Raw genomic sequence first — 27,003 nt, 5'->3', positions numbered from 1 at the left:
CTTGTATGGAAAGGCTTTACCTCGTGGAAGTTTTCACAGCTGGTCTTAAGGAGGATCCCCATAAAGTTATCTTCCTGACTGCTTTGCAGCTTTAATATATAATGTATTTCACCAAAAGATTGGGTATTAATTGTATGCAGAAGAATATTATTCACATTAATAATGTGAAGGGACAATAGTTCATAACCTTACTGTTCGAGCATCATGGTGATGTGTCCTTGGTTTTCTTCCAATTTTAATAGCTAACATTCTATATTTATTCCAGTGAAGTTTTAGTTGTTCATAGGAACCTGCCTAATATTAATTTGGTTCAGGTAATGTGCACAGTAGCAAGCCCTTAAATCTGCCAGTGTTTTCACTGAGTAGACCACTTTGATTGTAGCTGCTACAGTGATTGTGCCCTGAGTATATGATCATATCCCTCAAAAATATATATGCAGTTATTTATCAATTTGTAAACAGTATTTGTTCTGAGTTTTGAATACCTGTAAATGCATTATTTTTTCAAGTTTTTGTTTTAAAGGACGAGTACATGTATATGTGTGGGAATCCACTCTGCTAGAGCAGAACATTGCAATTTGCAGGCCTTAAAGGCATATGTAATAAGTTACTTGTTCTTTTTACACACTGCACTTGTAAGAGGGAAACCCAGTTTTAATGTCAAGGAACACATCAAATGACATCAGGCAGAAAATGCTGGCTGCTGCTCTTGTGTCTGTGTATAAACTCTTCCTGTTTAGTGAGTATGCTCTCCTCTCCCTTGTACCAGTCCACAGTATTTCTGTGTATTTAGCTTTATGTACTGTTCTGGGAGGATCTTTCCAGTTAATCAAATAGTGAAGGTGAATTGCATGAATTGAGGATGCAATGAAAGTTTGAAAACTTTCTGGTCTGTCATTTTCTTCAAGCACAGGTAGGTAGCTTGAGTGAGAGAGGAAACGATCCTCTTAAGGCTTAAGTACCACTCTTAAAGATTTGTTTCCTTTATATTTAATCAAGAATTATGAAATTATTGCTTTTTGAATTGGAAGCTTTCAAGAGGGTGTTGTTGTAAAGGATTGCTTTCCGATATCCGTTTGTGTTCATACCTTTATATCCATTTCAAGACTTCAAGGTTGTTCCAAGTCATAAATAGAAATCAGATCTTGTAGCCTGCCTGGAACACTTACAAAGCTTCCATTTGAGGAGAAAGATTTGTAGTAAAGGCTGCCCTAGGCACACATTTAATGCTACTGCTGGTTTTTGTTATGATTTGAAGCACTGTAGTGTTCAGGATTTTCATTGATCAGATGTTCAATGAAAGCATGGCTGCTAGGAAGGTGTTAGCATGCAAAGATGAATTCTGCATTGGCTTTTTTGCACCCTCAGATTTTTCTTTTCGAAACTCTAGGATTTTGTGCCAGGCTGTTTTGTTATGGGAATGTAATGATTGTGCATTAAAGATGCAGAACTTGTTTAGGAAGGGGAAGAAGGGTGCATGTTGCTTTTCTAAACTCTTGATCTTGCAGTTAGCCTCACTGAAAATGCCTTTCTCGGTTTGGGCACAGGAGCAATTTCTATGACTTGATTTTTTTTTTTTGAACTCTTTTTACCATTATCATTCCCCATGTTAATCTGTCTATGTAGTATGTAACATCTTTTCTTCCAGGCATTTCCCAGGATTTAATTATTTGAAACACCCCATTCTCTTGTGTTTCTAAATTCTCTAGTTTTATTGTTCTTAAATTTCATTAAACACTGGTGATAAAACTGGATTCCTGATTTCCCCTGTGCTTTTACATTTTTGCTTAAGAAATGCAGCTTTTAAATGTGTGGTAGAGTCTACACCCCTCCACCCCCAGTTTTGTATTAGTATTTCATCAGGATATGTCCCATGTGTCTTTTGATTCTTGATTTTTCTCAGTACTTAAAATACAAGGAAGATAATTCTGAAAAGAGCATCAGAAAATAGGAACTGGCTTCAGGAAGAAGATTGTGCAGTATTGTGATATGACAGTATTGATGATTCACTAACCTAGATATGATACATCTCATAAAAAAGCTGAATTTAAGACAACAGGGTGGTTTTACTGGAAAGTTTAGGAGTAAAGCCACAGGTAAAAGCCAGTGTGGGTTTGGGTCCTGCAGAATGTTTTGTGTTCTGTATGGACTCCTTTAAGCAGGTGACTTATACAGGCAACAATACAGTGTTGCATTGTTTGGATACTTATGGATGCATTTATGCACTCTCCTGTGTTCCTCAACAGGTTTTTTTGCTGTTGTGTTCTTTGCCAAACATGATGGCCTTGTTTGCCCTTCTCTTGCTATTTATCTTGTTTACTTGAAGAAAGTTGTTATTAATATTAGTGCACTTGCTCTGTTTTCTGATGATGATGCTGTGGTCTCAAAGTAGGCCAAATACTAAATGAGACTGTTCAAATATTAGGATTAAAGGTAGTTTAATACTCACGTCCCTCTTGGGAAATGAATGTTTTTCATAGTTAGAACTTCAGGTCAATAGGCGAGACTTTATTTTCTTGGTGTATGTGTGAGGGAGAGAACTTGAGCTACCAAACTTGAAGTAAAGCAAGTTCCGTTTTTTTGTCGGTAATGTCGGGTTTATTCTGTGAGAAGGAAATGTGTGTGGAAAATCTGTGAAAGATGCATGTTTACAAAGCACTTCTGCCTAACAAATCCTTACCAAGGCTGTAGGATAAGAGTGAACAGAGTAACAGAACTTGGTTGCATGTTTGTGCTCTCAGCCTTCCTCTGAAGGAGAGGTACTTCCTCTGAGGTATTTTGTCCTGCAAAGGTATTTAGAAATGAGCTTAATGGTAGCTAAATATCGAAAACAAATTTGACATGTCTTGGACTGGAACAGAAAGCAGTGAAGTTTGTTACAGTTAAACCCTTACATCTGGCCTGGTTTTCCATGGCATCTGTACTTCAGTACAGAAGGACCTTGTGCTGGTAGATGGTAGTTGTGAAATGTTGTCTTTGAGGGCTTCAGATGGTTGGAATATGGGATACAGAATGTCTTAGGAATAAAGACAAACCTTAGCATTAAGTACTAGAGGAAAGTACTGGTGAGGAAAGAGAAGCTCTGTAGAGCTCTAATTAAGTTTCTGTTACTGAGGAAAGAAATATCTACTAGCTATAATAATTTAAGTGTTGATGATGTGGGTATGTTGTGGAGCAAGTCCCATCAGAGGGTAACAGTTTTGTTATTGTATGGCAGGATAGTATGAAGTTCCAAAGCCATCCAGAAGCAATTAATGGATATTGGCAAGAGCCTATAAAAAACCCAAACTTGTGAAACCAAGTCCTCAATCTCTTCATTAGAGATTCGTTTCAGGTGGTAAAAAAAAGGCGTGTGTGATTTAGTAATCTGATTATTTTTAAATGTTGTATTCAGAGGTTTGCTTAACTCAGTAATTGGAAAAATTAAAGTAGTGAGGTGTCTGAAATTTAAATTGTCATTTCCCTGGTATAATTTTCTTGAAAATGATAGTTCGAATGTTGTCCAGTGTTAATGTCCTCATGAATATCATTGTCCTCTCTCTCAGTGAAGGAACTTTGACCTCTTACTTGACCAGTGCTCAAGAGAATGCTGTATAAGAAGCATTTTGTTAGTTAATAGAGGGAAGGGGAATATTTAGCAATAATTTTGCTGCAGAATGTTTTACCCCAGATTGTTTTGCACTGTGGTCAGGTGTGTATGTAGATTTCACTCCCAGGTGTGTATGTAAAGTTTATACTGGCTGGATGTTTGTTTTGGTTTTGTGGTCTATTCCCACCATTAACAGGGAGAGTGAGTGTGCACAGTTGGGCTGTGATGTAATTTCTCATCAGATGGTTTTAGGGCTAAATGCCTTAACATGAGAATGTTGGGGTTTATTGGTGAGAGTTTGAAGGAAGCAAAACCACCACTTTAGCAGATGGCATTCTGTGTACAGGTGGAACTGGAATTGGAGGTCCTGAGCCAGCTTTTGGCAACAGTATCATTTTCAGGGACAGAGAGAACATCATCTTACTTTGGCTTGCAGTTACTGTAAGCCAAATCAAGGCATTAAATGTGGCAAGAGGTATAAGCTGTAGTTTGTAATTTAATAGTATAGTACTTTAGGCGGCTCTGAATTTTACTCTCTAAGAATGTATGCAGTGTCAAGTTGTTATTTTTCAAGATGCAATGTGCTAATAATCTTTTATAAATATGCTTGTTAATGGTAGTGTAGCTAAAAGAGTCCTTGCATAGAAGTGATTTATTGAATTAGTGAAAAGTACAAATACCTGAAAGCCTCTGGTAGTTTACGTGGCTGGGTGGTGAGAGGGACAGGTGGGACGTCTGGCATAAGAGGATGCTTTCTGAAGTCCTGTAAATGTGAATCTCTGCTGATAGGTGGGCTGTATCCTTGGAGTCGGTATTTGAGAAGAGCAGTCTCTAAAATGTCTCTTGCACTTTATATATGTTCCACAGACACATGAAATCGTGGATATCCATACCCCTCTAACTGGGAATTGCCTATTAAGAATCAGTAGCAATGTGCAGCTGCACGTGTGGGAAGGCAGCAGGTCTGTGTTGTGACCAGCTCAATGGGGCTCAGCTGACTCTGCCTGGACATGGCATTCAGTAGTCCTGTTTTGTCCCAGTCAAACACTTAACTCTGACCGTGTGCACAGAGAGATAACAATGGAACTTAAAATACCCCAGCTACAAACATTAAGGAAATACTTGTTCTTATAGGGAATACTTCACATTCACCCTTGTTATTCTGTTCTTCCTTCTTTCCTCCCCTCTTCCATATGACTTTACTGTCTTTGTTGCTCAGTGTTTGTACCAGTCTTAAAAGCAGGTTTGATCATAGTCACACATAGAAGGTCATGAGTTTGAAATGCTAGGTCTGTCTGGTGTTTTTAAAGGCAATTTAAGTAAAGATTACAAGTCACCATAAATAGCTGAGCTATGAAGAATAATGATCTGGTGTTTGACTTGTAGTAGTTTATCATTCAAAACGTATTTTTACTGATCAAGAAGCTTTTAAGTTGGTATTTTGTCCAAGCTTTTCAGCCTAATACAGGCCTCTGCTCAAAGTAGCATCCTTGTTCATTCAAATGCAGCAATGTTCATTCTAAGCCAAGGAAAGTGTCTAAACGTGTAGATTTACAACCTTAAGACTGACATCTGTAGCAGGAAATACATAGATAAGCTCATCACAGTGGTGCAATCTTTGGAAAATCTATTTTAAGTTATTCAGTATTGCACCTGTCACTGTCACTACTGAAGAAGCACTTTTCCACCTTTGTGTCATCAGACCTGAAACTCTGATCTGTTGGTGTTGTGAATACAGAAACTGGGAGTGTTTACTTGAAAAGCACTGGTAGGTTTTACTTGCATTTTCATTAATGTACTTTGGCAAAATGTAGTTGACTAGAGCAATTGTAAGTAATTGCTAAGCAGGTTTCTTCTTTACTAGATGCCTTATGTAGTGTAACTCTGAGAGGATGTCTCTTCTAGCATTTGTACTTGGGGGTGTCACTTTAGTTTTCTCCAGTGTTTTGTCAGTTCTCTTGGTATCTTGCTGTCTTAGTACATGAAAAAGCTCCTTTTACGAAGAGTTACAAACTGTAATGCTTTTTTTTCTTTTTTTTTTTCTTTGACAAAAGTTGTAATTTGGGGGAATATGAGCTGGGAACTTTGATACCATTGGCACTGACAGTTATTCAAGGACAGGGTCAGGTATGCTCTGCCATCCCGTGTGTGCATGTGCAGCTCATGTTTCTACTCATCACTGTATAACACATGTTATTTATGGAAATAAATTGTTATACAGAAGAAATTAAGTGCTTAAATGAAGATATTGTGGAGTCTCTAAAATTGTACTTGTTTAACAGACTCGCTATTAGTTATGGCTTTGAATGCACTGAATGTTTTTTCAGTAGACTTGGAAGGGTTAATACAAAGAAGTTTTAATTTTGTTCATTTTAAAATCAAACTTGATAGTTTAAGACATTTAGTGTGGTGGTTGTTTTTTTTTTTAACTGAACTGCAATATGTGGGCTTTCTATGTGGAATCCACATGTAACTTCTTAAAAGGTACTTTGACTGTTTAGGTTGTTATGGCAAACTTACTTTTGGTTGTCTGACGTGAGATGCTGAGCCTCAACTTCTGCATGAATGAACTTAGACAAATGTTGATACTTGGTTTTCTTATTAATTATTTCGATGTTTTTCTCTTCCCACATAACTTGAATATCATATAAAGTTCTGTATAAGTATCAAGTTATATTAGTTTTTTTAAGGGAATGACTTCTTGAGTTAATGAAACTATACTTCACAGAAGAGATAGTTAAACCTGACAAGATGTTGTAAATGAAGCAATCTTAGGGGAAGGTACAGCTTTAGTTTAGTTTAGTTCTCTGTGTTATAGACCCTGTGTAAACTCCATTCACTCACTGATTTATCTTTTTTTATTATTTTTGGTTGGGGGAAGGGCAAATGAAAAAAAAATAAAGTTGCATATGTGTTGAGCATCTCTCAAGCCTCTTTAACATTTAAAGGTGCATAGTGCACACTGGCCTATAAAGTTCATAGAGGAAAGAAATTATTGGACTACTAAACATAAAAACTTCTGCTCCCAGTTTCTGGTATGCTGTGGTTCATAGAGAACTGCTATGGAAGTTTGGCTGTGGTGTTTGTGCTTTCCTACTGTCCTCAGTAGGGATGCCCTGGGCTCCTTTTTGAGGTGGTGTTAGGCGAAATGTACGTGTGTCTTGCAGTTAGTGTCCAAAAATGTTTCTGTGTTCTTTGAAGAGTTTGGTTACTAGTAATGCCTGGCGTTTAGGGTATCCCAGTCAATCACATTGGGCATTTGTTTATTTATAGTCCTTGAATGTTGTGCAATTTGGTGTTCAGAGATCTAACCGTCAAGCTCTAGTTAATGTGGAGTTTTGGAGTCTTATTGCAAATTATTAGGGGAAAAGTAGTAACTCTAGATAATGTTCTCAAGATCTGTTTTTATTACTTAAAAAATAATAATAATAAAAAAAAACAATGCTAAATCCTATTCTTGGACTTGTGTTTTCTTCAGAATTGTTGATCATATGTAGATCTGGGAAGCTCTTGATCTCTGCAGTTAGTGCAGTGTGGCCTGAGGAAGGGAAAGTTTTTGAGCCTTTGGTAGACTAATCCTGGGAGATAGAGATGCTGCTCAGACTGTATGTTATGGCTTTGTTCCTTTTTCCTTTGCCTGGTGTTTTTTGATGTTTTACCTCTTTTGATTGTGTGCCAAGTTGATTAATGGATCCAGATTGAGATATATCTTCCCTACAAAGGAAGAGGAATGGTTTAATGAGAATCATTTGAAAACCTGGTCTAATGAACAAGTCCTTACTGTTTTTCCATAGCTGATATAAAAAAAATTGAGAGAAGTGTAAAAAAATTTCACCCAACTGAGTTGGCTTCTTTTTAATTCTACTACCAAACTGTAGATTTATTTCATCTGGTGCTGTGTATAGTGTTTTATGATGATTTATAACTGGAATAGTTGAGGCTTCTGTCTGTTGGAACACGCAACGCTGTGTGCATCTGCATATTAGTATTGTTCAGAAGAGTGGTGCAACAGAATACAAACTTTGCTGCAAAGTTGGGCTACCATGTAGCTTGTTGGTCAAATGACACTGCTTTTTTATCAGTGCTGAATACTGTTCACAGTAGTATCAAGTCCCTGTAACCAGTAAAAATGCTGGAATACAAGTGTAATCTTTTACCATCCAAAATTACTTGAGTTACAAAGTATTGCTAATGCACATTAGTGTTTAATCTAGCAGCAAGATATCACTACATTTATCTTTTAATTTGGGAACTTGATACAGTTTTTTTATGAGTCAGCTTGATGAAGTTATCTTGAAGTTCTGCTTCCATATTCCACATGCAAGGGGAAAATAATTTTGCTATAAAGACTTACTTGGGCTCTCCTACATGGCTTTATAGTTGAAAACTGATGAGGAAAGGCTGAATTGTAAGAGCTGTTATCATTCAGTTGTAGACTGTATCCTGAAAACTGTATTGTAAACTGTATAAAATTTTGCTTCACTTTGTGTTAGTCTGATTTCAGCGTGGAGGTCATGCCCTGGACTGCTTACATAATACATTACAAGCATCTTTATATGTTCTTTAGAATCCTTATTTAGGGGGAAATTGCTGAATTATTAGACTGCATTCTGTGTACTGTAGATAACTGAAACAGTTTTCATGCATTGAAGTCTCACAGATGATGATACAGCTGGAATGGTGGGCTGAGGTAAGGAAGGGGCACTGGGACAGGTTTTCAGTGCAGCAAAATCAGTGAGACAGGCTGAGCTGGTTCAGCTGTGTTGGTAATGGGACAAGGCAGTTCCAGTGTTCTCCTAGAGTTTGTCCTGGTCTTTGCATTACCTGTTCATGAAGTGATTTAGTTCACAGCAAGAAGAGTCACCCCTTCCCTCTGTGAGTTACGGGGCTGCCTAGGCTGAGGAGTTCCCTGAGAACCAAAGTGATTACAGAGGCAAGATGGGTAATCTTTGTGGCCATTACAAACACTGAGGAGATGGTTTAGCTCGTTCTCCTGGTTTTGATCTTTAACAGTGGTTCCCAAATTAAACATTTCAAACTTATACTGAGTCCGGTGGTTCTGAGTAAATGTTGTGCAGTGGCAATTTGGCAGGCAGACAAAGCTTTTTAGGTAGTCTAAACAGGACTTGTGTCTAGAAAGACAGAGGTGCTGAATCATGTTTGTGAACTCTGCTGCATAATTAATGTATGTGTTAAATATTAGAGTTTTCCTGATTCCTAGGGTTCAGAGGTTGGGTACATTCTCTTCTGGCATATCTTGAGCCAGTCTCATTCATTTCCTCATCTCTACCTTCTGTTTTGCCCAGTAATTTAAAACATGAAACTGATTTCAGTCTTCTGGTAACAGGATAAGCAAATCACTCTCCTATTACTGTCATGATCCCTAGTACTAATGTTGGATTTCTGGGTCAAATGCCCTGTGTGTCCTCCACTCGTCTACCACCATTCACCAAATAAACCTGGCAGGTGAAAATTTCCTAGAAGTTGTAATTTGCTGCTGGAAGTCCACAAATACAGAATAAAGATATTTTTTTCCAAGAAGAGGACAGACTCCTTGTGTACTCTCAGAAGTGTCTAACATGAACATGGGGAAAGTAGTCTACTACAGTGCTCTATACAGTGTGGTTGACCTCATTTCTAACCAGTGTTCCAGATAAAAAGTCTAATAATTAGTGAGGGGTTTTTGATACTTTGTTAATTACAAAACCATGCATTTTTAAAAGTAAATTAGATCACATTTTCACTGAGCAATTGCTATTTAATCCTGTGTAGCTATTTTAAGTTGGCGTTTGTAGCAGAGTTCTAATTATTATAGTGATTACAGTGGAATCCTTCTTAATTGACTACTCATGAGACTGACATCAGTTGATTAACAGAACCAACCTCCATAGGTTTCCTCCATGTTTGGAATATGAAGGGACAGTTTTAGGCTCTACTGTAACAACAAGGAAACATTTTTCTCTACTGTGTAGAATGATTGAGGGCACTGAGAGATCATGGCAGCTTCCAAAGGGAAGATCTACAGCCATGTGGTTTGGGTGAACCTGCAGGCAGCTTCAGTTGATATGAGAAGGTATTCAGCCTGTGTCCGTATATGCTAGTAAGGATGGCTACAATTGTTTGTGAGCCAGATGAAAAGCAAGGAAGTGATCTGCTGTCTTCCTCAGGACCCATCATAGGGGGAGAGCAAGGAATGCTGCTTTGTTAACCCACCATCTCTGTCCTGTTTGGATCATGTGTGCTTTTTGTGACCAAATTTAAACTATTGCTACCACATTATGTGATATGCTTGTACTTGAGTTCAAGGGGGTTGAAGCTGCATTTATCCTTACCAACAAAACTATTGCTTTGCCATTATCAAAGGCCAAATCTATAAGGTGGTATTCAGGAGTTGGGTTCTGAGTCTCAGTCAAGGATCGGTGTAACTCAGGGATTTATCTTGTGCCAAAATACCCACTGAAGACTTCAGTGCTTTGCAAGGCAGAATCAGACTGCCTGCATCAGTATGACTTCAGTCAGAGCAACTTTTCACTGGTAGTTTGGAAACAACGGCTGTAACAAACTTTTCAGAATGTCTTTGTTGTTTTGCATGTAGTCAGGTGTGACTGGATGTGCATGTGAGGCAGGAAAAGCAAAAGTGTGGTATGTTTGTGTGGTAAGTGCTTCTGTAACAACCTGGGAATCTGCTGTTCAGGAACAGCTGAACGTTTTGCTTTCAGTCATACTGGAAGACACTGGAGCCACTCTGCCCTAAAGAGAAGAGTAACGCAAAGGAAGTATCTCTGAACAGTATATGTTGATCTAAGATTGGCTTCTGTGTTCTGGCTGTGTTCTGTACCTTTGCTTTCAGCATTGCTGGTGCTTCCCTGTCCCTGGGTGAGCCCTTTCTATTGGGATGGCAGGTAACCACCACCCCTGGAGAGTCCCACAGGAACAGTTCCACTGCCTGAATTGATTCTAGGAAGGGAGAAGGAATTACGTGAGGGAGGAATAAGGGCTGGCATTAAAAACAACAACAACAACAACAAAACAAACAAACAAAAACACAAAGCAACAACAAAAAACCCTTTCCTTGTTCTGCACGTAATTCTCTGAGATTGCTCTCCATGTTCCTTCTAGTCTTGGATATAAATTGTGTTTGATAAGTTACAGGACAGCTAAGATCTGATAATAGGAGGAGAAAGTGAAGAGAATGAGCCAGTTTGGTTGTTTTATTCCTTTATGTCTTTGTGCACAGATTTATTGGATTGAATCTGGGGACAAATGTTCTCTAGTGTGACTTGACCATCACTCTTGCAAGAGGCTGTCTTCCCTAATCGCACAGGCTACTGAAATCCTCATATGGCTGAGAGACAGATACATATCTTGTAGACAAAGGAAGGTGCAGGTTGGGAAGTCATTTGTGTGCAGTAGGTTACAAAAGTGCCGCAGGAGTCCCTTCTGTATGTCATGGAGTGAGTTAGTCTGAAAGGTCTTGATCTGCAGCAGAGTCTCGTAGCAACTTGGCTTTATAAAGCCTGGAATCAGGTTCTTGCACCGTTTCACCACCTCTGGATGATGTAAATAACAATGTCTGATTTTTCCAGTTTCTAATGGTTTCTTATTTCATCTTACAATGTGTTTGTGCTTCAGATGAGCTGCAGTTTTGTTGGATTCTTCATGTGTGTTTAGGGGTTTTTTTCAAAAGATTTGGATCATAAGCTGCTAAAAGATAAAATATGTATTAAAAAAGACAGATGTGTGTTTGTATACTTTTATGTCCTTGATTATGTGTCAACTGTGATCTGTTTTACCGTAGCTGTTGTGAACCTAATGCTTCTTGACAACTGCCTGTTGAAGCTGGTGTCCTTTTTAAACTGTGAGGTGGTAGCCTTGGGAAGCAGTTCTGTCAGGCAGGAGATGTGAGAGGAATTGCCCTGCTCATACTGATGCAGATCAGCAGTTCTGCAGAGACCAGTAGATGGGCAGTGGTTCGACTTGGTTCCCAGTAAGGACACAATCAATTGCAGTGTACTTTTGTATAGTTTTTGTATTTCAGAGGCAAAGATGGGATTCTGATGTGCACAGACTTGAACTCAGTAGTGTGCTCTTTATACACACCACTGTCTTTAAAAACTCTACTTGCAGTGTGTGACTTCCTCCACCACCCCACCTTTTGCTTCCCCCAGCAAAGACACCATTCCCTCGCTTAGGGTGGGCTTGGAGTGTTGGGAGACTTTCTGCTCTGTTCTACACACTGGACTTGATAGCTGACTGTTTGGGTCATTTCCATAAACAAATGTGCCTTAAATGATTATTTCTAAGAGCTCAGAAGTAATTGGAGAAACTATCTGAGGAAGCAAGCAAATTACAAAACAGTGAATTGCTTCTTAATTTCTTTAAGATGCACTCCTTGCAACTGCAGTAACATTTTTTCAGTTGTCTTTCAAAAATGGTAATATGCATTCTGTCCTCTTGGTTTGTTCAACTGTAATGACAGGGTTATGTCACTTAGTATTTTAAGGCCTTGTGCTGTGGTTATCTTACTTTGCATATGTTCTCCACAGTGTGCTGCAGAGTAGATACTTTGTCAAAGAAACCTCTGTGCTCTGTATGTGCCAGTTTTCTCTCAGGAACTGTAACTAACTAACAGTGCCACGGTCACATTGCCAAAAATTTACCAAAATGGGAAAGAAGGCAAATACTGCTCGTTTTCAGTTGCTATGCTTCTGCTTGTTTCTGCTTGCAGGCAGGAGTGCCTGCTGGTAGTCAGGTTGAACCACAATTACAGTATCCTTTCTTTTTTACTCTAATTGTTTTAATTAGGAAATGTCTCAGGTACACCATGCTTTGCTACATTCTGGGTAGTCAGAAGGGTTGCTGTTTCAGTGGGCTTTTCCTGTAGGCTCTTGGATTAGAGGAAAACTTCAGAAGGAGAAAAGATGGTTGTCAAGCTTTTGTTTGTTTAAACAACTAGCAGTGTAATTGTGTAAATGTTGGTATTTTAACTGTCTAGATAATTTACTGGACAGAAATATAGTGTGATGAATAAGGTGCAGTTCATAGAATTGCAGAATATCCAGAGTTGGAAGGGACTCACATGGATCATTGAGTCCAACTGCTGGTCCTGCACAGGACATGGCCAAGAATCCCACCACGTGCCTGCAAGCATTGTCTGAACGCTTCTTGAACTCAGACAAACTTGGTGCTGTGACCACTTCTCTGGGGAGCCTGTTCCAGTGCCCAGCTACCCTCTGGGTGAAGAACCTTTTCCTAATATCCAACCTAAGGCCACTGACACAGCTTCATGCTGTTCCCTCAGGTCCTGTCACTGGTCACCAGAGAAAACAAATCAGTGCCTGTCCCTCAGTTCATGTTTCTGGCTGAGCATACCAAAAAGTGCTGAAGCTGCTCCTTTCCCCAGACATCATCTGTCTCTGGCTGAGTGCTCCCACTGCATCCCTTTGATGCTGGGATTGTCAGACCACATGATGAGCCAGGATAGGTAGCTAACCTGATGGAAAACTTAACTTGGGGGCTGGGAAGAGTGTGTGGATTTTTAGGATTTTGTTGATGAACTCATTGAATAGCTTTAAACACAGAGTTGGCTGACCACTGGTGCAATGTAAAGGGAATGAAGTTTGAGGAACAGTACCATTGTTCTGAAAGGACCAGATCAAATTAACATCCCAGCACAAATGACTCCTGAAGCTACAATTCCAGTAGCGTTTTATGTCAGGCAGAGAAAGCAACTGAAGATGAAAGGTTTTCTGGATATAAGCCTAACTAATAGATTGTAAATAGTTAAATATGAAAGTGGAAGGCAGTTTCAGTGAGGATAAACTACCTTCGATGAGTACATGTTGTGAAATAGGTTAAGTGTGAACAATCCAAGGGAAGAAAGTTGGGATAGAAAGGGAAGAAACTGTGAAGCTGCTCTGGTGTTAAGCAGTTCAGACTGTTTTTTGTGAGACACCTGCAGCTATTTCAATGTTGTTTCAATAAGAAGGATACATTAACAAAGAAATCTGAGTACACTGAAAGTGGAAACTAATAAATAGGAACAACTAATATGTGAACAATTAATATTTATGTGAAAGCTTTCTTGAAAGAAGGAACAAGGTGAGACCTACCTAGCAGTGAATGTGCAGAATAAGATGAGAATATTCTATAAATATTTGTAGTAAGAGGAAACTTTCTTGATTGTATGTTATACTAAAATGGTTGAAATATTTCATGCATCTTAGTAGGGGGTTTTTGTCCTTGGTATTAATTTTAAAAAGACTTTTTAAATTTAGTTATATAATACTAGCTAATACTATTCTAATACTAATATAATAATAATTTTAATAATAATATATAATACTATATTTTAATTTAGTTATATAATACTAGCTAAACCACTTTAATGGCTAACTGCTGCCAAAGGGCATTGTCTTTCTCTCTTCTCCATTTCCCTGCTGCATTTCCACACACACACCCTGGCAGTTCAGGGATCCACTCTGTCAGAAGACTAATTGTTTGTAATTGTTTTCAGGGGAAATTGCAGGAGAGAGATGGCTTTTTGTGGATTTGGTTCCCTAAGCTGTCATCACAGATTCGGTCTGACAGAAGGCCGTGGTAGTATGGAGAATGACAGCGAGGGGCACAAGACTGAACCTTGTGGTGGTGGCTGTTAGATGAGTTTCCTTCTAACAGGACAAATTACAGCCTTTGAGCTTGACTAATCCACCTAAAATTCATCCCAAGAATGTAAAGAAACATCCCGAAATAATTTTACAACTGTTTGAAAACTTCAGAGGGGTAGATGTTTCAGAGAGGAGAAAAAGGCACTGCAACTGTGCTTCTTAACAAAAAACCCCACCCGAAAACATAACATCCATTCAAAAAAATCCTGACCCAAAACCTTGTAACAGTCAGTAAATAGACTGTTGAAAAGGTAGAAACTAGAGGGTTACAGCAGTTCCTGGAGGAATATGGGTAATGTAAATTATTTGGCTCGAGTGGTCACCTAGAAGACATTAATTTCTATACACAGCTAGTTAGAGGTTTTCAAGAACAAGCCCCAGTTAATCCAATCAAACTTCTTTCTGTAGCAGGACATGGGACATAATGGATAGTTGCAAAAAAAAAAAAAAAAGGCTTTTTGATACTGCTCTGTTATGCAGTGAACAGTTGTATAGTGGAAAAGTATCTGATTGGAAAACCATATCTAGAAATAGATGGACAGAAGAAATGAAAATATTTGTTGAATATCCAGGAGTTCAGTCTTCTGGTATGTTCAGGAGTGTCTGGACTACAGTACCTACATATTAAATCGAGGTAACATGAAGGGCAGCCAGAAAGGCTGATTAGGGTTTGAATTCAAAAATCATTCTGGCAAACTGAGGAAACCACTGCATTTTTAAGTGGAAAGCTATGGATTCAGATGAATGAGGCATTGCATTTGGGTGGGAGTTACCTGCTTATACAGTCACAGTGGAGAATGAGTGTAGAACAGGAACTATAAGCTGTAGTAGGTTAGTTAGCTGTAGATATTTAACATGCTTTCTTGTTAAAAATTACTGTTTCCAGAGTTAACAATTGCACCTGATTACCAGGAGGGAGAGAGACGTACTGAGCCACCAGCTGAGATACTGAAGTTGGGGCCAAAGTTGCTGTTGCTGATTTGTCCAAATGAGTGAGAACTTGGTGCATGGAGGTGTAAGGGAAGGTCGCCCTTTCTGTTTCTGTTTCCTTTCTTCTGTTTAGTGGAGTGTCTCTTGAACTGAAACCAATAGGAACAGCAGGTTAACTTAATTGTTTCAGTGGAGGAAATTTTATCCAGTGGCTTTTGTAACAAGTGTATCTGCTAGCACTCTCTGCTCACATACTGAGTATTTCTGTAACTGGGATGAGAGACAGGCAAAACTATGGTGTGTGCTTCTGTTTCAAGAATATTGTTAAGATTTTTGTAAATACTTGTTACTGAGAAACCTGTTGGTAAATAAGTATAGGCTGTGTCCATTTCCATATCAGAGGTGGATCAGAGAAATTGAAATCTTTAGTTGTCTAGCCCCCTTTTCTTCCCTGAAATTAAGCATTTTTTGTGATTAGAAACACACATTGGGATGGATACACCAGGAGCCCTGTGCTATATGAAGATAACAACAGTTGTAGCTGTGGTGACAAAATCCTGAATAGTTATTACAGTTTACACAAATTTGAGGTGTCTGAGAGCAGTGCCTCACTAAGAGGTAGAAAAGAAATTACTTTGTCCATACCAAGAAGGAATTTTAGCTGCCATGCCTCCTATGTGACATACATGTATAAACTTAACAACTGCTGGAATATGAAAATCATTGCCGTGAGCTTTACTTGCAACTGTGTGCTACATCTTACTCTCAACGATTGCTCTCCTTTTGTGAAGAAGCTTTTTAACCAGGGGGCAGATGGAAAAGAAATTTCTGCCATTTGTTTGAAGATAAATCCTGTGAATTCTTTCAGCAGGATTAAACCTTGGAACACATTTGGGTTTCAGGCTCACCAACTCTGGAGTTTACAGTAAAGCCTATTTTATAATTTTCTTGATTACTTATCTTTTAAAGTTTAGACAGGAGATCTTAATTACCCTTATTGTACCAGAGGAATTAAATTGAAGTCAGACAGGTAAATATGCAATAAGATCATGTGGATGAACTCTGATACATTTTGCTTCAACATTAAAACTGACTATATCCCTGCTACCCTTTTGCTGCAGTTGCTGTTTTTAAGTATTTCGGTGATCTGGTTTATAGCATCTCACTGAGAGTTGTATTGGCACAACTACTACTTCAGCATTGGTCTGCTCAGCACAGTAAAGAAACAGCATAGAAACTTAAGAAACCAGCATTGATGCTAGGGGAAAAAATAACATGTTATGTTACAAGTTACAAACATGCACGTTTGGCTGGGTGGGGTTTTGTTATTAACTCTGCATGAACTCTGCAGATACTACTTATTGTCTTGACAGAACTACAGCAAGAATGGATTGCATTTTTGCTTTATTTGATGAATTAGGAGGAGGAGAGGGAGGCTAATGGAAAGCACTGCAATAAGTGAGAACATCTTCAGGAATCATTCAGTGGATAAAAGTAGTTGCTGTTCATAGGTGATGATGGCAGGCCTCCTTTCTGGTTTTGTGTTGTCACTGGTAGTAAATGGCCAAGGCAAATACAGAATAATACCAGGGTCAATATCTGTCTGCAGCTGCTTGTTATAATCTGTGTGTCTAATCAATCCTAAGTGTCTCTCCAGATATATTTAATCACGGACTCTGGCTCGGTGTGCCGGGAGCGGGGACTTGGCTGGCAGGGTTGGGAAGCTGAAGGGGGGTGTGTAAGGGGAGAGCGCCACCTGCTGGGGAACCCTCCGGCGGGGGCAGCGCGCTTGGGGTCAGGAGTGCGACCACCCATTCCTCAGGTCGGGGCTCAGGGATTTACAGTGAGAGCATTTGCCAAGGAAGAGCCTTCTTTCAACTCTAGCAAGTCTTGAGTTATGGAAATATTTTCTCAGGTTTTCATCTTGAATTTTTTGTTTATAGGAACATCATCTCCAGCGGGCTATCTCAGCACAACAAGTCTATGGAGAGAAGAGGGATAACATGGTTATACCGGTTCCAGAAGCAGAAAGTAATATTGCATACTATGAATCTATATATCCTGGAGAATTTAAAATGCCAAAGCAGCTGATTCACATACAGCGTAAGTAAAAGAACTCATTCTTTGAAGTCTACATTGAGAACTTTATTTTGCGAGTTGTTCAAGATGTTACTGCTAAATGTCTGTTGAGCTCCCACCAAGACTTGACTTCTGAGAATTATTTTTTCTGACGTGATGGAAAATGCATACTGCTTGTTGAAGAAGTATGTTTAGTTCTTAATCGTAGTAGTAACAGTTTGCAGGGAAATTTAGATTTATATTTTTTTTTTAGCAGTGACAGACCCAAATCTACTTGAAGAGGAAAATATATAATACATAGTTAAGAAACAGAGTGCCTGTCCCAGAAGTGTAACCAAGATAAAATGGCAGTAAGAGTGGATTGGCAAGCCAAGCAGAAGTGTTAGTAGCAGTGGTAGTATTTGCCTATGCCTGGATGGAAGTATTCTACATCTAAAAATTGATGGGTTTTGGCATTACTGATGACTTGCAAATTTTTTTGGATCTTGTTTTTGTTAGAAGATAGCAGCTGTTCTGTATGAATATGACCCTTCATGTGAGCACCACAGTACTGGAGATAACTTTTGGAAAAAAATATGAAAAATACAGTATGTTACAGAATTCTGTTGCATGGTGTAATGAGTAGAATTTAAAAAGTGATATCTGTGCTGTGTAAAAAGATCTCATGCCTAGTTAACTATGGTTAAATGCTAGACTTCTGTATCAGTCAGCCTCAGTAATGTCTTGAAGTATTGGAAATGTAGAATAGTTTGGGTTGGAAGGGACCTTTTAAAAATCATCTAGTCCAACCCTCCTGCAGTGAACAGGGACATCTTCAACTAGATCAGGTTGCACAGAGCCCCATCCAACCTGACCTTAAGTGTTTCCAGGAATGAGACATCCACTGCTTTTCTGGGCAACCTGTTCCAGTGTTTCAACACCATCATTGTAAAAAATGTCTTCCTACTAGCAGTAGGAAGTTATGCTTTTCATTCTTCGTTTTTTTTATTTAGGCTAGATAAGGAAAAGCTTCATTATCTAACAGATCTAGCAGCTGGAACTGTGATTTTTCAGCTGCATTGTATTCTACCTGTTTATTTGTTAGAAGCAAGGTATGTGTTTTCAGGTGTGCACTTGAGAAGAAGTTTATCTCTTACTGCTTAACACAAATGAGTCATGAGAAATAGGGAGATCTTGTTTTGAATGCAGAGGGCTGCGGTTTTTTAGGGTATTGTGGAAAACAAACCGTTGTTTGCATTCTGCAAAACATTACTTGTATTTGAAGATGCTTTGCTACATAGGGTAGACCATACTGGGATAGTTTAGTCTGACTCATCTACGTCACAAAAATCATTGATGAGAGTATGTGTAAGATCACTGTAATGCAGTGTGCCTAAACTTTCCCAGCTGTGTATTTGAACTTTACCTTAACTGTTGATCATATAAGACATTAAACTAGATAATACTCAGTAGCATTCAAAATATTCACCAATCTAAAAATTTCTTACAGAAAATGATGAAGCAGAAAGCTGCTAGCTGGTTTGACCACTACTAAGTTTTCGTTGAATAACAAAACCATAATCAAATAGATGGCAACTTTTGGGCCTGATTTTTAACAGTGTAATTTTTTTTCAAGAAAAAAATAGGTGTAACTTGAAAGAGTTACTACAACATTCAAACAAATGATTTTGGTTTTGTCTCCAGAAGAGTGTGGTGTGTACTCTGAACGTTGCTATTAGAACAAAACATTTCTGTAGTAAAACTAACTTTAACTTTCACTCTACCATTTAGCTTTTAGTTTGGATGCTGAGCAACCGGATTATGACTTGGATTCGGAAGATGAGATCTTTGTGAACAAGTTGAAGAAAAGAATGGACATCTCTCCTTTGCAGTTTGAGGAGATGATAGACAGACTAGAAAAGGGCAGCGGTCAGCAGGTACAATGGTACTTTGAATAAAGAATTTAAAATACACACTCTATATGTTACTGTATGAAAGTGACATGCTGGGTTTTACATTTAGCCAGTCAGCCTGCAAGAGGCCAAGCTGTTGCTGAAGGAAGATGATGAATTGATCAGAGAAGTGTATGAGTACTGGATTAAAAAGAGGAAAAACTGTCGAGGTCCCTCTCTTATCCCAGCAGTGAAACAAGAGAAACGAGATGGTTCCAGCACAAATGACCCTTACGTTGCTTTTAGAAGACGAACAGAAAAGATGCAGACACGAAAAGTAAGTACATTAGAGCCTCCCTCAACTTTTCTTTCTTTTCTTTCTCTCCCTTTTCCCCTTTTTAAAAGTAGCTTATGTAAAGAAACAGTTCTGCAGTGTTATATGAAACACTAAAAATTGGCTTGTTCTCTTTTCTAATTTGCAGGGGTAAAAAGCAAAACTACTTCAGGACAGCTATTAAATGAAACTTTATATTATTTTTTTCACTAAATCTATTGTTAAACCTACTTATTGTGTTAGTAAGCTGTAGCTCATTGAGAACAAGCACATGCTTCTCCTTGGTTTAGCATATGACTTACCTTTTATGATATCCATAAATATTTAAAACTTGCTTTAATTCAGATTATTTAATTTAAATGATGAGGGGAAACACATACTCTGTGTATCTACAGAATCGGAAAAACGATGAAGCTTCTTACGAGAAGATGCTTAAGCTGCGTCGAGATCTCAGTCGTGCAGTGACCATCCTGGAGATGATAAAGAGAAGGGAAAAAAGCAAGAGAGAGTTGCTGCATTTAACACTGGAAATTATGGAAAAGAGGTAATGTTTATTGAAAAGTTGCTGCAGAAAGCTTTGGAAGCTGCTTTATATTCTGATTACTGCAATTATTTAAACAGTGGAAGATTTTTAAACTAAGTCTTTAGACTCACATTTACAGGATGGCATAGTTTCGTATATGGCTGTGGAGAGCAAAATAAAATGCTAGGAAGTTGCTTATTATGGAAGGTGATCCGTCACACTAAGCTACATTGTTTCATTACATGTGTACATGTTTTCAAATATATATATCTATTTTATATGTTATACCAGAAGAGAGATCACAGTTTCAGGTGAAAATACATGTTAAGTACATAGATTAAGGAAATCCCAGCTATTTTTAAGGCCATTTTCAATCCTTACCATTCTTCTTTGACTTCATGATCACAATTCTTTGCTAAAAAGCCTTGATCAAACACCCTCTTGAGGAAAAGAAATAATCATTTCAGACAGTATAAAATGTGTGAGTCATCTCCAATGAGTGCTTCATTTGACATCCTGTTGGTCAGCAGTGCTGACAGAGGACCAAATGCTGTGTTGTCATTTTCCTAATTGACTGAGAATCGCAGTTGCAATGTGGAGTTGTTCTTTAGGTTGATACTTAGAATCTGAGTAGACTTCCCTAGCCTAAGTATCCATGTTTGAAAGCAAATGTTCTGAGTCTCTATCTTAAAGCTCTAGAACTAGATTTTTAGTCTGGATTCTTAAGGAGGCAAGCTGAATTTCTCTGCCAGGGCACTTTTTTTAAGCACCGAGCATTTTAAACAGAAACAGAGAGGGGGGAAATCTTGATGCTTTTCCCAGTAGCTTTTTCATAAAATGAGCTGTTGAATAGAGGAAAGACACTAATACCTCCCTCTGAGTGAAGAACTGCACTTCAACCCAACATTTGTCACAGGACTTGAAATGTAATATGTTTCAAGGTTCTACTTGTTGTGAAAATGTTCCATAACACAAAAGGGAAAGGATTGATGAATAAGGCACTCTGCTTCACTGTTTAAAACCTTTCAAGTGATGAATGTATGGGTTTTAAATGGCACCAGTCCCCAAGGGAGAGGGAAGGGTAACCCTCTCCTGTTCTTTCCTTCTACTTTGTGCTTCTCTCTTTTATAGTATTATGCTTTGGAGATGCTTTATAGAGTAGTTATCATTTTTTATTTACCAGCATTAGCCATTGCAATGAATTTTCTGTTATTAGTCCCCTTTTCTGTAATATTTTCTGTACTTCTTTCTGGTGTCCTGGATGTCCATTTACTGCAAGCTTCAAGTATTAGTCCGTGTTTCTCCATGTTTCTCAGTTTTTTTACCAGAAGTGCTTACCTTGTAAGCACTCCAACAAATGTCTTCTGATTTCAGGTATAATTTGGGTGACTACAGTGGAGAGATCATGTCTGAAGTCATGGCTCAGCGGCAGCCACTTAAACCTACCTATGCTATTCCCATCATTCCTGTGACTAACAGCAGTTCTTTTAAACACCAAGAAGCTATGGAACTGAAAGAATATAAAGTCAAAGTGAGTAATGTCAGTAACCAAGTTACTCTTTGTCTATAAAATATGCAAGATACAGTGTTTTAGGATAGTTGGAGAGGGGAGACTTTTTGAAACTAACAATAGGCTAGCAAAGCAGCAAGGGAAATAAAGTACTTTGTTCTGTTGGAGTTATGAGGATAACATTCAGACTCCCTGTACTCCTTAAGACAGAAATAAAGTCTAGACAAACTACAGACAAAATGACACATGCAACTCTGTTCTTATTCAGGGGGATAGAAATGTTTTTCTCTAATACTGTCCATAAAATTAGGATAACCTGAACAAAACTATATTTATTACCTAGATGTTGTACAGAGATGGAACTAATGATGTAAAATCCATATATTGTTCTAAATCACATAGCTGTTTTAATCTGGAGGGTTGTTTTTTGTTTTGTTTTTAAAATAAGATCCACTGAAATTCCCAGCATTCTGTGTATCTTTGTCTGGTTTCATATTTAAGTAAAATATCAAAGAACCTTATTTGATTTAGACAGCTGACCGGCACTTTTTTTCCTGCAGGCTTTAATTTTGTGTCATACAAAGCATAGCTACAGTGCGAACAGCTGAGCATGTTAAATAGGTCAGGTAACACGGGAGAAATGCTGAGGTATAATTTGAATTTTAAACCAAGACTTCTTGTGAGTGAAGGATATCCAGAGGCTGTTCTCAAACTGACCGAGTGGCTTGAATCACTGAATTCTTCCACTGAGAGTAGAGCGATGTAATTGTGATTGCTGGCGTGTACTTGCCTCTCTGATGTTGGGTCAGTGCAGTGTCTCACAGCTTGAAAGAAATCTGTTCCTTGGAAACTTGGGAAAGGCACTTAAACTTGACTTGGCATAGTACGGGGAAATGTGTTTAATTTTTAGAGGCATTTGTGAAATTATAGGTATCTTTGAAAAGTCTAAATTCTATTTTTGCCTTTCAAGCATTGTTTGGTACTTAGTAATTCCCTAATACTGCGTGAGTGGCTATTATAAGATGCTAGAAAATAAAAAAGGTGCCTCATGGAGATCATCATACGTATTTTGGTCTACTTCTCCAAAGTAGTTCTGTCACCTTAATGCTAGTGAGTTATCCAGCACAGATTGAGCACCCTGAGTGCTTGATTCCACCTTGTCTCTTAAATATTTCCATTGCTGGAAATGAAATCCAGATCCTCTTGAAATGACTGCATGTTTTACTATCAAGATGGTGGAGAGATGAGTTCACATTTTAGCCTGCTTATACAGAAGTTTTCTTAAACTCTTCTTTTAATGTAATTTTCACCTGTGTGTAATTTTACACTGCTTTTTATTTTTCTTGCAGCAAGATAAGCCTGATGTTATTAGACCCAAAAGAAAGTATGAGAAGAAGCCAAAAGTCTTACCTTCGTCCGCTGCTGCTGCTCCTCAACAGACAAGTCCTGCTGCACTGCCAGTCTTTAATGCTAAAGATTTGAATCAGTATGATTTTCCTAGCTCAGATGAAGAACCTCTCTCCCAGGTAGGACCTCCTAGAGTTTTGTACTGCTCTTGGAAAAAGAATAGAAGTAGAACTCAGGAATTTGCTAATATCTCTCTTCATATACCCCACCTCCCCATTCCCTCTTTAAAGGTTTTGTCTGGTTCTTCGGAGGCTGAGGAAGAAAATGATCCTGATGGTCCTTTTGCCTTCCGTAGGAAAGCAGGCTGTCAGTACTATGCTGTAAGTAGAATTTCCTTGTGTATCGTAAGACAGAGCATCGTTGTTGGAAAACATCTTGTGTCTAACTGTTTAAAATTATTTCAAGCCTCATTTAGACCAACCTGGCAACTGGCCATGGAGCAGCCCTAAAGAGGGAAGATTAGGAGACGTGCGTTACAGATACTGCTTAACCACCCTCACTGTTCCCCAGAGGTGTATTGGGTTTGCACGACGACGGGTTGGCCGTGGTGGAAGGTGAGTGCTATGGAATTGCTGTTGCTTTTAAAAACAAATTTTTTTAAAAATACGTCAGACATAAAGAGCAACGAAGTTAAAAAAAAAAACAACAACAAACAAACCGAAAAAACTCAGAATTTCAAATATCACAGGAAGATTGGCTTTTTTTAATACTTAGATTTGATCCAAGTTTCCTTAACTGGTTAATATCTCTATTTAATATATTTTTGCTAGTAGAAGCTCCTTTAGTACTGTTTTCTTGAATAGTTCTAGGGGCTTGTTTTTATTACTTGCACTTCCAAGTTCTGAGGTGAAAATACATATATATTTTCAGTTGTGGTTAGTGGTTTGTATTTAAATTGTTTGCATAGCTGTCTTCAAATAGCACTTCAAGACAGCAAAAATTACATTTGGCAGAAAATACTTTTCTGAGTGTAGACCATATTTGGTGATTTTTGGGAGGGATACTTAAAACTGACGATAACTTAAATTTCAAACTTTTTCAAAAATATCAAAGAATGTAATGACTTATTTCAGGGATTTTGCTTGTAAGAATATTTATCAAAAACAATTTATAAATGGTTCAGTGTCTAAGTGCTGTTTCTTAAATATCGTGTTATGTCTCTAAGGAAATAGTACACGGGTATTAAATTTTGATTAAAGATAAGAATGTGATTTACCTTTCAGATTTGTGCTTAGCATCTCTTCACATACTAGTAAGCTAATTAGCAAAATTGGAATGAGAGCTGAAGGCTCTTACTGGGATTTTTTCAAGGGGATTTGGAAGTTAATGTGTGACATCCCCACTGCATTGCGATGGTTGTAGTATATATGTATATGTGGGAGTAAGGCTTTTGAAGAAGTTACTTCAGGAGAGCATTTGAATCAATTTTTACTTAGTTAAGCAATGTTATCGTGTAGGTTGTTGGGTTAATTATATGTTGTTGCAGTGTCTTAATATATATATGATATATATATATATATCTTAATATATATATGATGTTGTACCTTGGCTCTTCAAACAAATAAAAGCTAAAATATACCTAAATATAATATTTACCATAAAATAATAGGTAGTCACGGACTAGGGGGGGGGGAGTGTGTGTTTGCTTGTTCTAGAACAGCTTTGTGTAGCTCCTTCTATCCCTTTGTCATCCCCAAGCACACGTGTCAAACTGGTGACTTTCTTCATGTTTTCTTGCCACTGTGTAATTCTGCATTGTTGTCCTGGTTTTAGGGTGCTGCTGGACAGAGCGCATTCGGACTATGATAATGCATTTCATCACCTGGATTTGGAAAGCTTTTCCTCATCACAACACTCTTCAATCAGTCAATTTGCCAATACCTCAGAAACAAATACCTCGGACAAATCTTTCTCAAAAGACCTCAGTCAGATACTAGTCAATATCAAATCATGTAGATGGCGGCATTTTAGGCCTCGGACACCATCCCTACATGACAGTGACAATGATGAACTCTCCTGTAGGAAATTATACAGGGGTTTAAATCGAACAGGCACAGCACAACCCGGGACCCAGACATGCAGTACCTCTACACAAAGTAAAAGTAGCAGTGGTTCAGCACATATTGGTATGTTTAATTTAACAAACTTGCTTCCAGAAGTTTTAAACTTGGGTCAGAAAATCCGGAATATCATTAGGTCATCCATACTTTACATCGTGGTCTGTTTTGATGGTAACAACCCATCTTCATATGTATCTCTTTATTTGCTACATGGAATGTTTATTTGCATTTACTGCTAGCAGTAGAGTACTGCATCTGAGATTTATACAAGTGCTACGGTGGTATGTAATTACAGTTGTAGAAATATGAAGCTTTAAAAACAATATTGTGTAGGGTTTCAGTTGACTGAAGATTTGGATTTTTAAAATTAAAAATATGTTAATTGAAATGTTGATGTAAATACTACATTCCAAATTCTTTTTAATGCAAACTGTGGCGGTGATGGGAAATGTTTAGTTAAAGTGTTTGCATTTAAAATCCCAGCATGCTATGAATTCTTAATTGAACTTAAATGAACTTAAATGCCACTTCCCATCCAAAAAGTATCCACCCCACCCTCACTGATGCATCTGCTCATGCTTAGCAAAACTTTTGGACTAATCACCTCTACGTCTTGTCAGCAAGTGGCAGACTACATCTCACAGAACCTAATTACAGATTTGAGGACCTGACTCTGAGAAAACTTGATGTGGTGGTGTTTTTTAATTGGAATACTGTTGGAAAGCATCACACTTTTTGTAGGGCTCTTCGTACTGGAAGACTGGCATTTACAGTGTTAGAATGGAGCTTAAATAACTCATGAATTTTGATAAGTCAATACCTTAAATGTCATCTTTTTATAGTAGGTTAAAGTGATGTAGGTTTTTTTATGAAGAAATTACTTTAAAAGTTCATCTTTGTAAGGAGTCTCTAGAATCGTGTTTTCCATGCCATTTTGAATTATGGCTTTGGAAATCAATCAGAATATCTGGATAATGTAGGAGTGCAGTGGGGAGAAATGCATATACCTAATAAAATAACCAAATTGTGGGATGTTTTGGTGGTTTGCTCAAAGACTGTTACCCTGATATCAGATGACTTTAATCCTCCTGTTTACCAATGTATTTTGTGCCTCTTCTCCCTGTACCACATTCTGGGTTTTTTAACCTGAAAATTCTTTCTACTTGCATTTGTAGAGTTAGTGAGCACCTTTGTTCTGCTGCTTTATTTGATGCTTCCCCTCCGTGCTGTCCTAGATTAGGTCCTTGCCCCTTCTTTCCCCCCTTCTTTCCTCTTTCATGGTAATTCTTGCTGGAAATGTACAAAAGCTGAAAGTGATGGTTCTTCTGGTTTGTGATCCAAGTGTGGCTTTTGGTGTTTAAATTCTGCCCTTCAAGTGGTTCAAATAGGTTAAACAAGTCCAGAACTGAAAGAGAGCATCCTCTGGATGATGACCAGTCTGAATTTTGATAAAATGGTAGCCAGGTTACAAATGTGGAAACAAAACTAATGTGTACTGAATAGATTATAAGTGCACTGTAAAGTATTAATAGCAATACTTTGCATCTGAAAATCATGTAGATTTGAAAAATTGACTGGTTGAGCTTAAAGCTTATGTCTTTGTGTGTGTGTGTATAAATAAGCACACATCCTTTTAGAGTCTTTTTCCTGAAACAGATGGTTAGGATGTTTATCTACATCATTTAGGAATTAAATGCAATTATTATTTATGGTGCTGAGTTCCATACAAGGGTTTAATTGTGTGGTTGCATCTTGAAACTCGTGGGAAAGTAATACGTATGTGTAAGTACCTGGTATATAACATTAATTTGTGCTTGGACTTCTGTGCAGACGGCTTAGTATCCATGTAAAAATGTAAGTTAGTATTCCAGGCTTTTCAAAATCTAAATGTTGAAATTTAGTTTCATATTTTTGTTAGGGTTTGATACAGGGATTAAATACTCAATTAAAAAAGGTAGCTGTCTGAATTAATAGATACATTTTTAAATCAGCTACCACAGCCTTTGGATAGTGTCTTGTTATTAGTGTAGCTG

At 38.0% G+C, this 27,003-nt stretch overlaps 1 protein-coding gene across 6 annotated transcripts in view; it reads left to right on the top strand.

The window, feature by feature from the left end:
• EPC1 (enhancer of polycomb homolog 1) overlaps window positions 1–27,003 on the top strand; it is a 64,459-nt gene that overhangs the window by 24,050 nt on the left and 13,406 nt on the right. For all 6 annotated transcript variants that reach the window (XR_007627668.1, XM_050306375.1, XM_050306363.1 and 3 more), the window contains 9 exons: window positions 17,130–17,289; window positions 19,036–19,181; window positions 19,267–19,473; window positions 19,866–20,014; window positions 21,368–21,524; window positions 22,853–23,029; window positions 23,141–23,230; window positions 23,316–23,464; window positions 24,684–25,036. Coding sequence is in view for 5 of the 6 variants with exons in the window: in XM_050306363.1 (XP_050162320.1) it covers window positions 17,130–17,289; window positions 19,036–19,181; window positions 19,267–19,473; window positions 19,866–20,014; window positions 21,368–21,524; window positions 22,853–23,029; window positions 23,141–23,230; window positions 23,316–23,464; window positions 24,684–25,036 (1,588 nt within the window). In the remaining variant the exon portion in view is untranslated. The remainder of the gene's footprint in view (window positions 1–17,129; window positions 17,290–19,035; window positions 19,182–19,266; window positions 19,474–19,865; window positions 20,015–21,367; window positions 21,525–22,852; window positions 23,030–23,140; window positions 23,231–23,315; window positions 23,465–24,683; window positions 25,037–27,003) is intronic.

This window comes from Myiozetetes cayanensis, unplaced genomic scaffold (assembly GCF_022539395.1).
Source record: "Myiozetetes cayanensis isolate MyiCay16 unplaced genomic scaffold, myiCay2020 scf1, whole genome shotgun sequence".
Lineage (NCBI taxonomy): Eukaryota > Metazoa > Chordata > Aves > Passeriformes > Tyrannidae > Myiozetetes > Myiozetetes cayanensis.
Note: the sequence above shows the minus strand (reverse complement) of the source record. Positions and strands in the feature narration are given on the sequence as shown.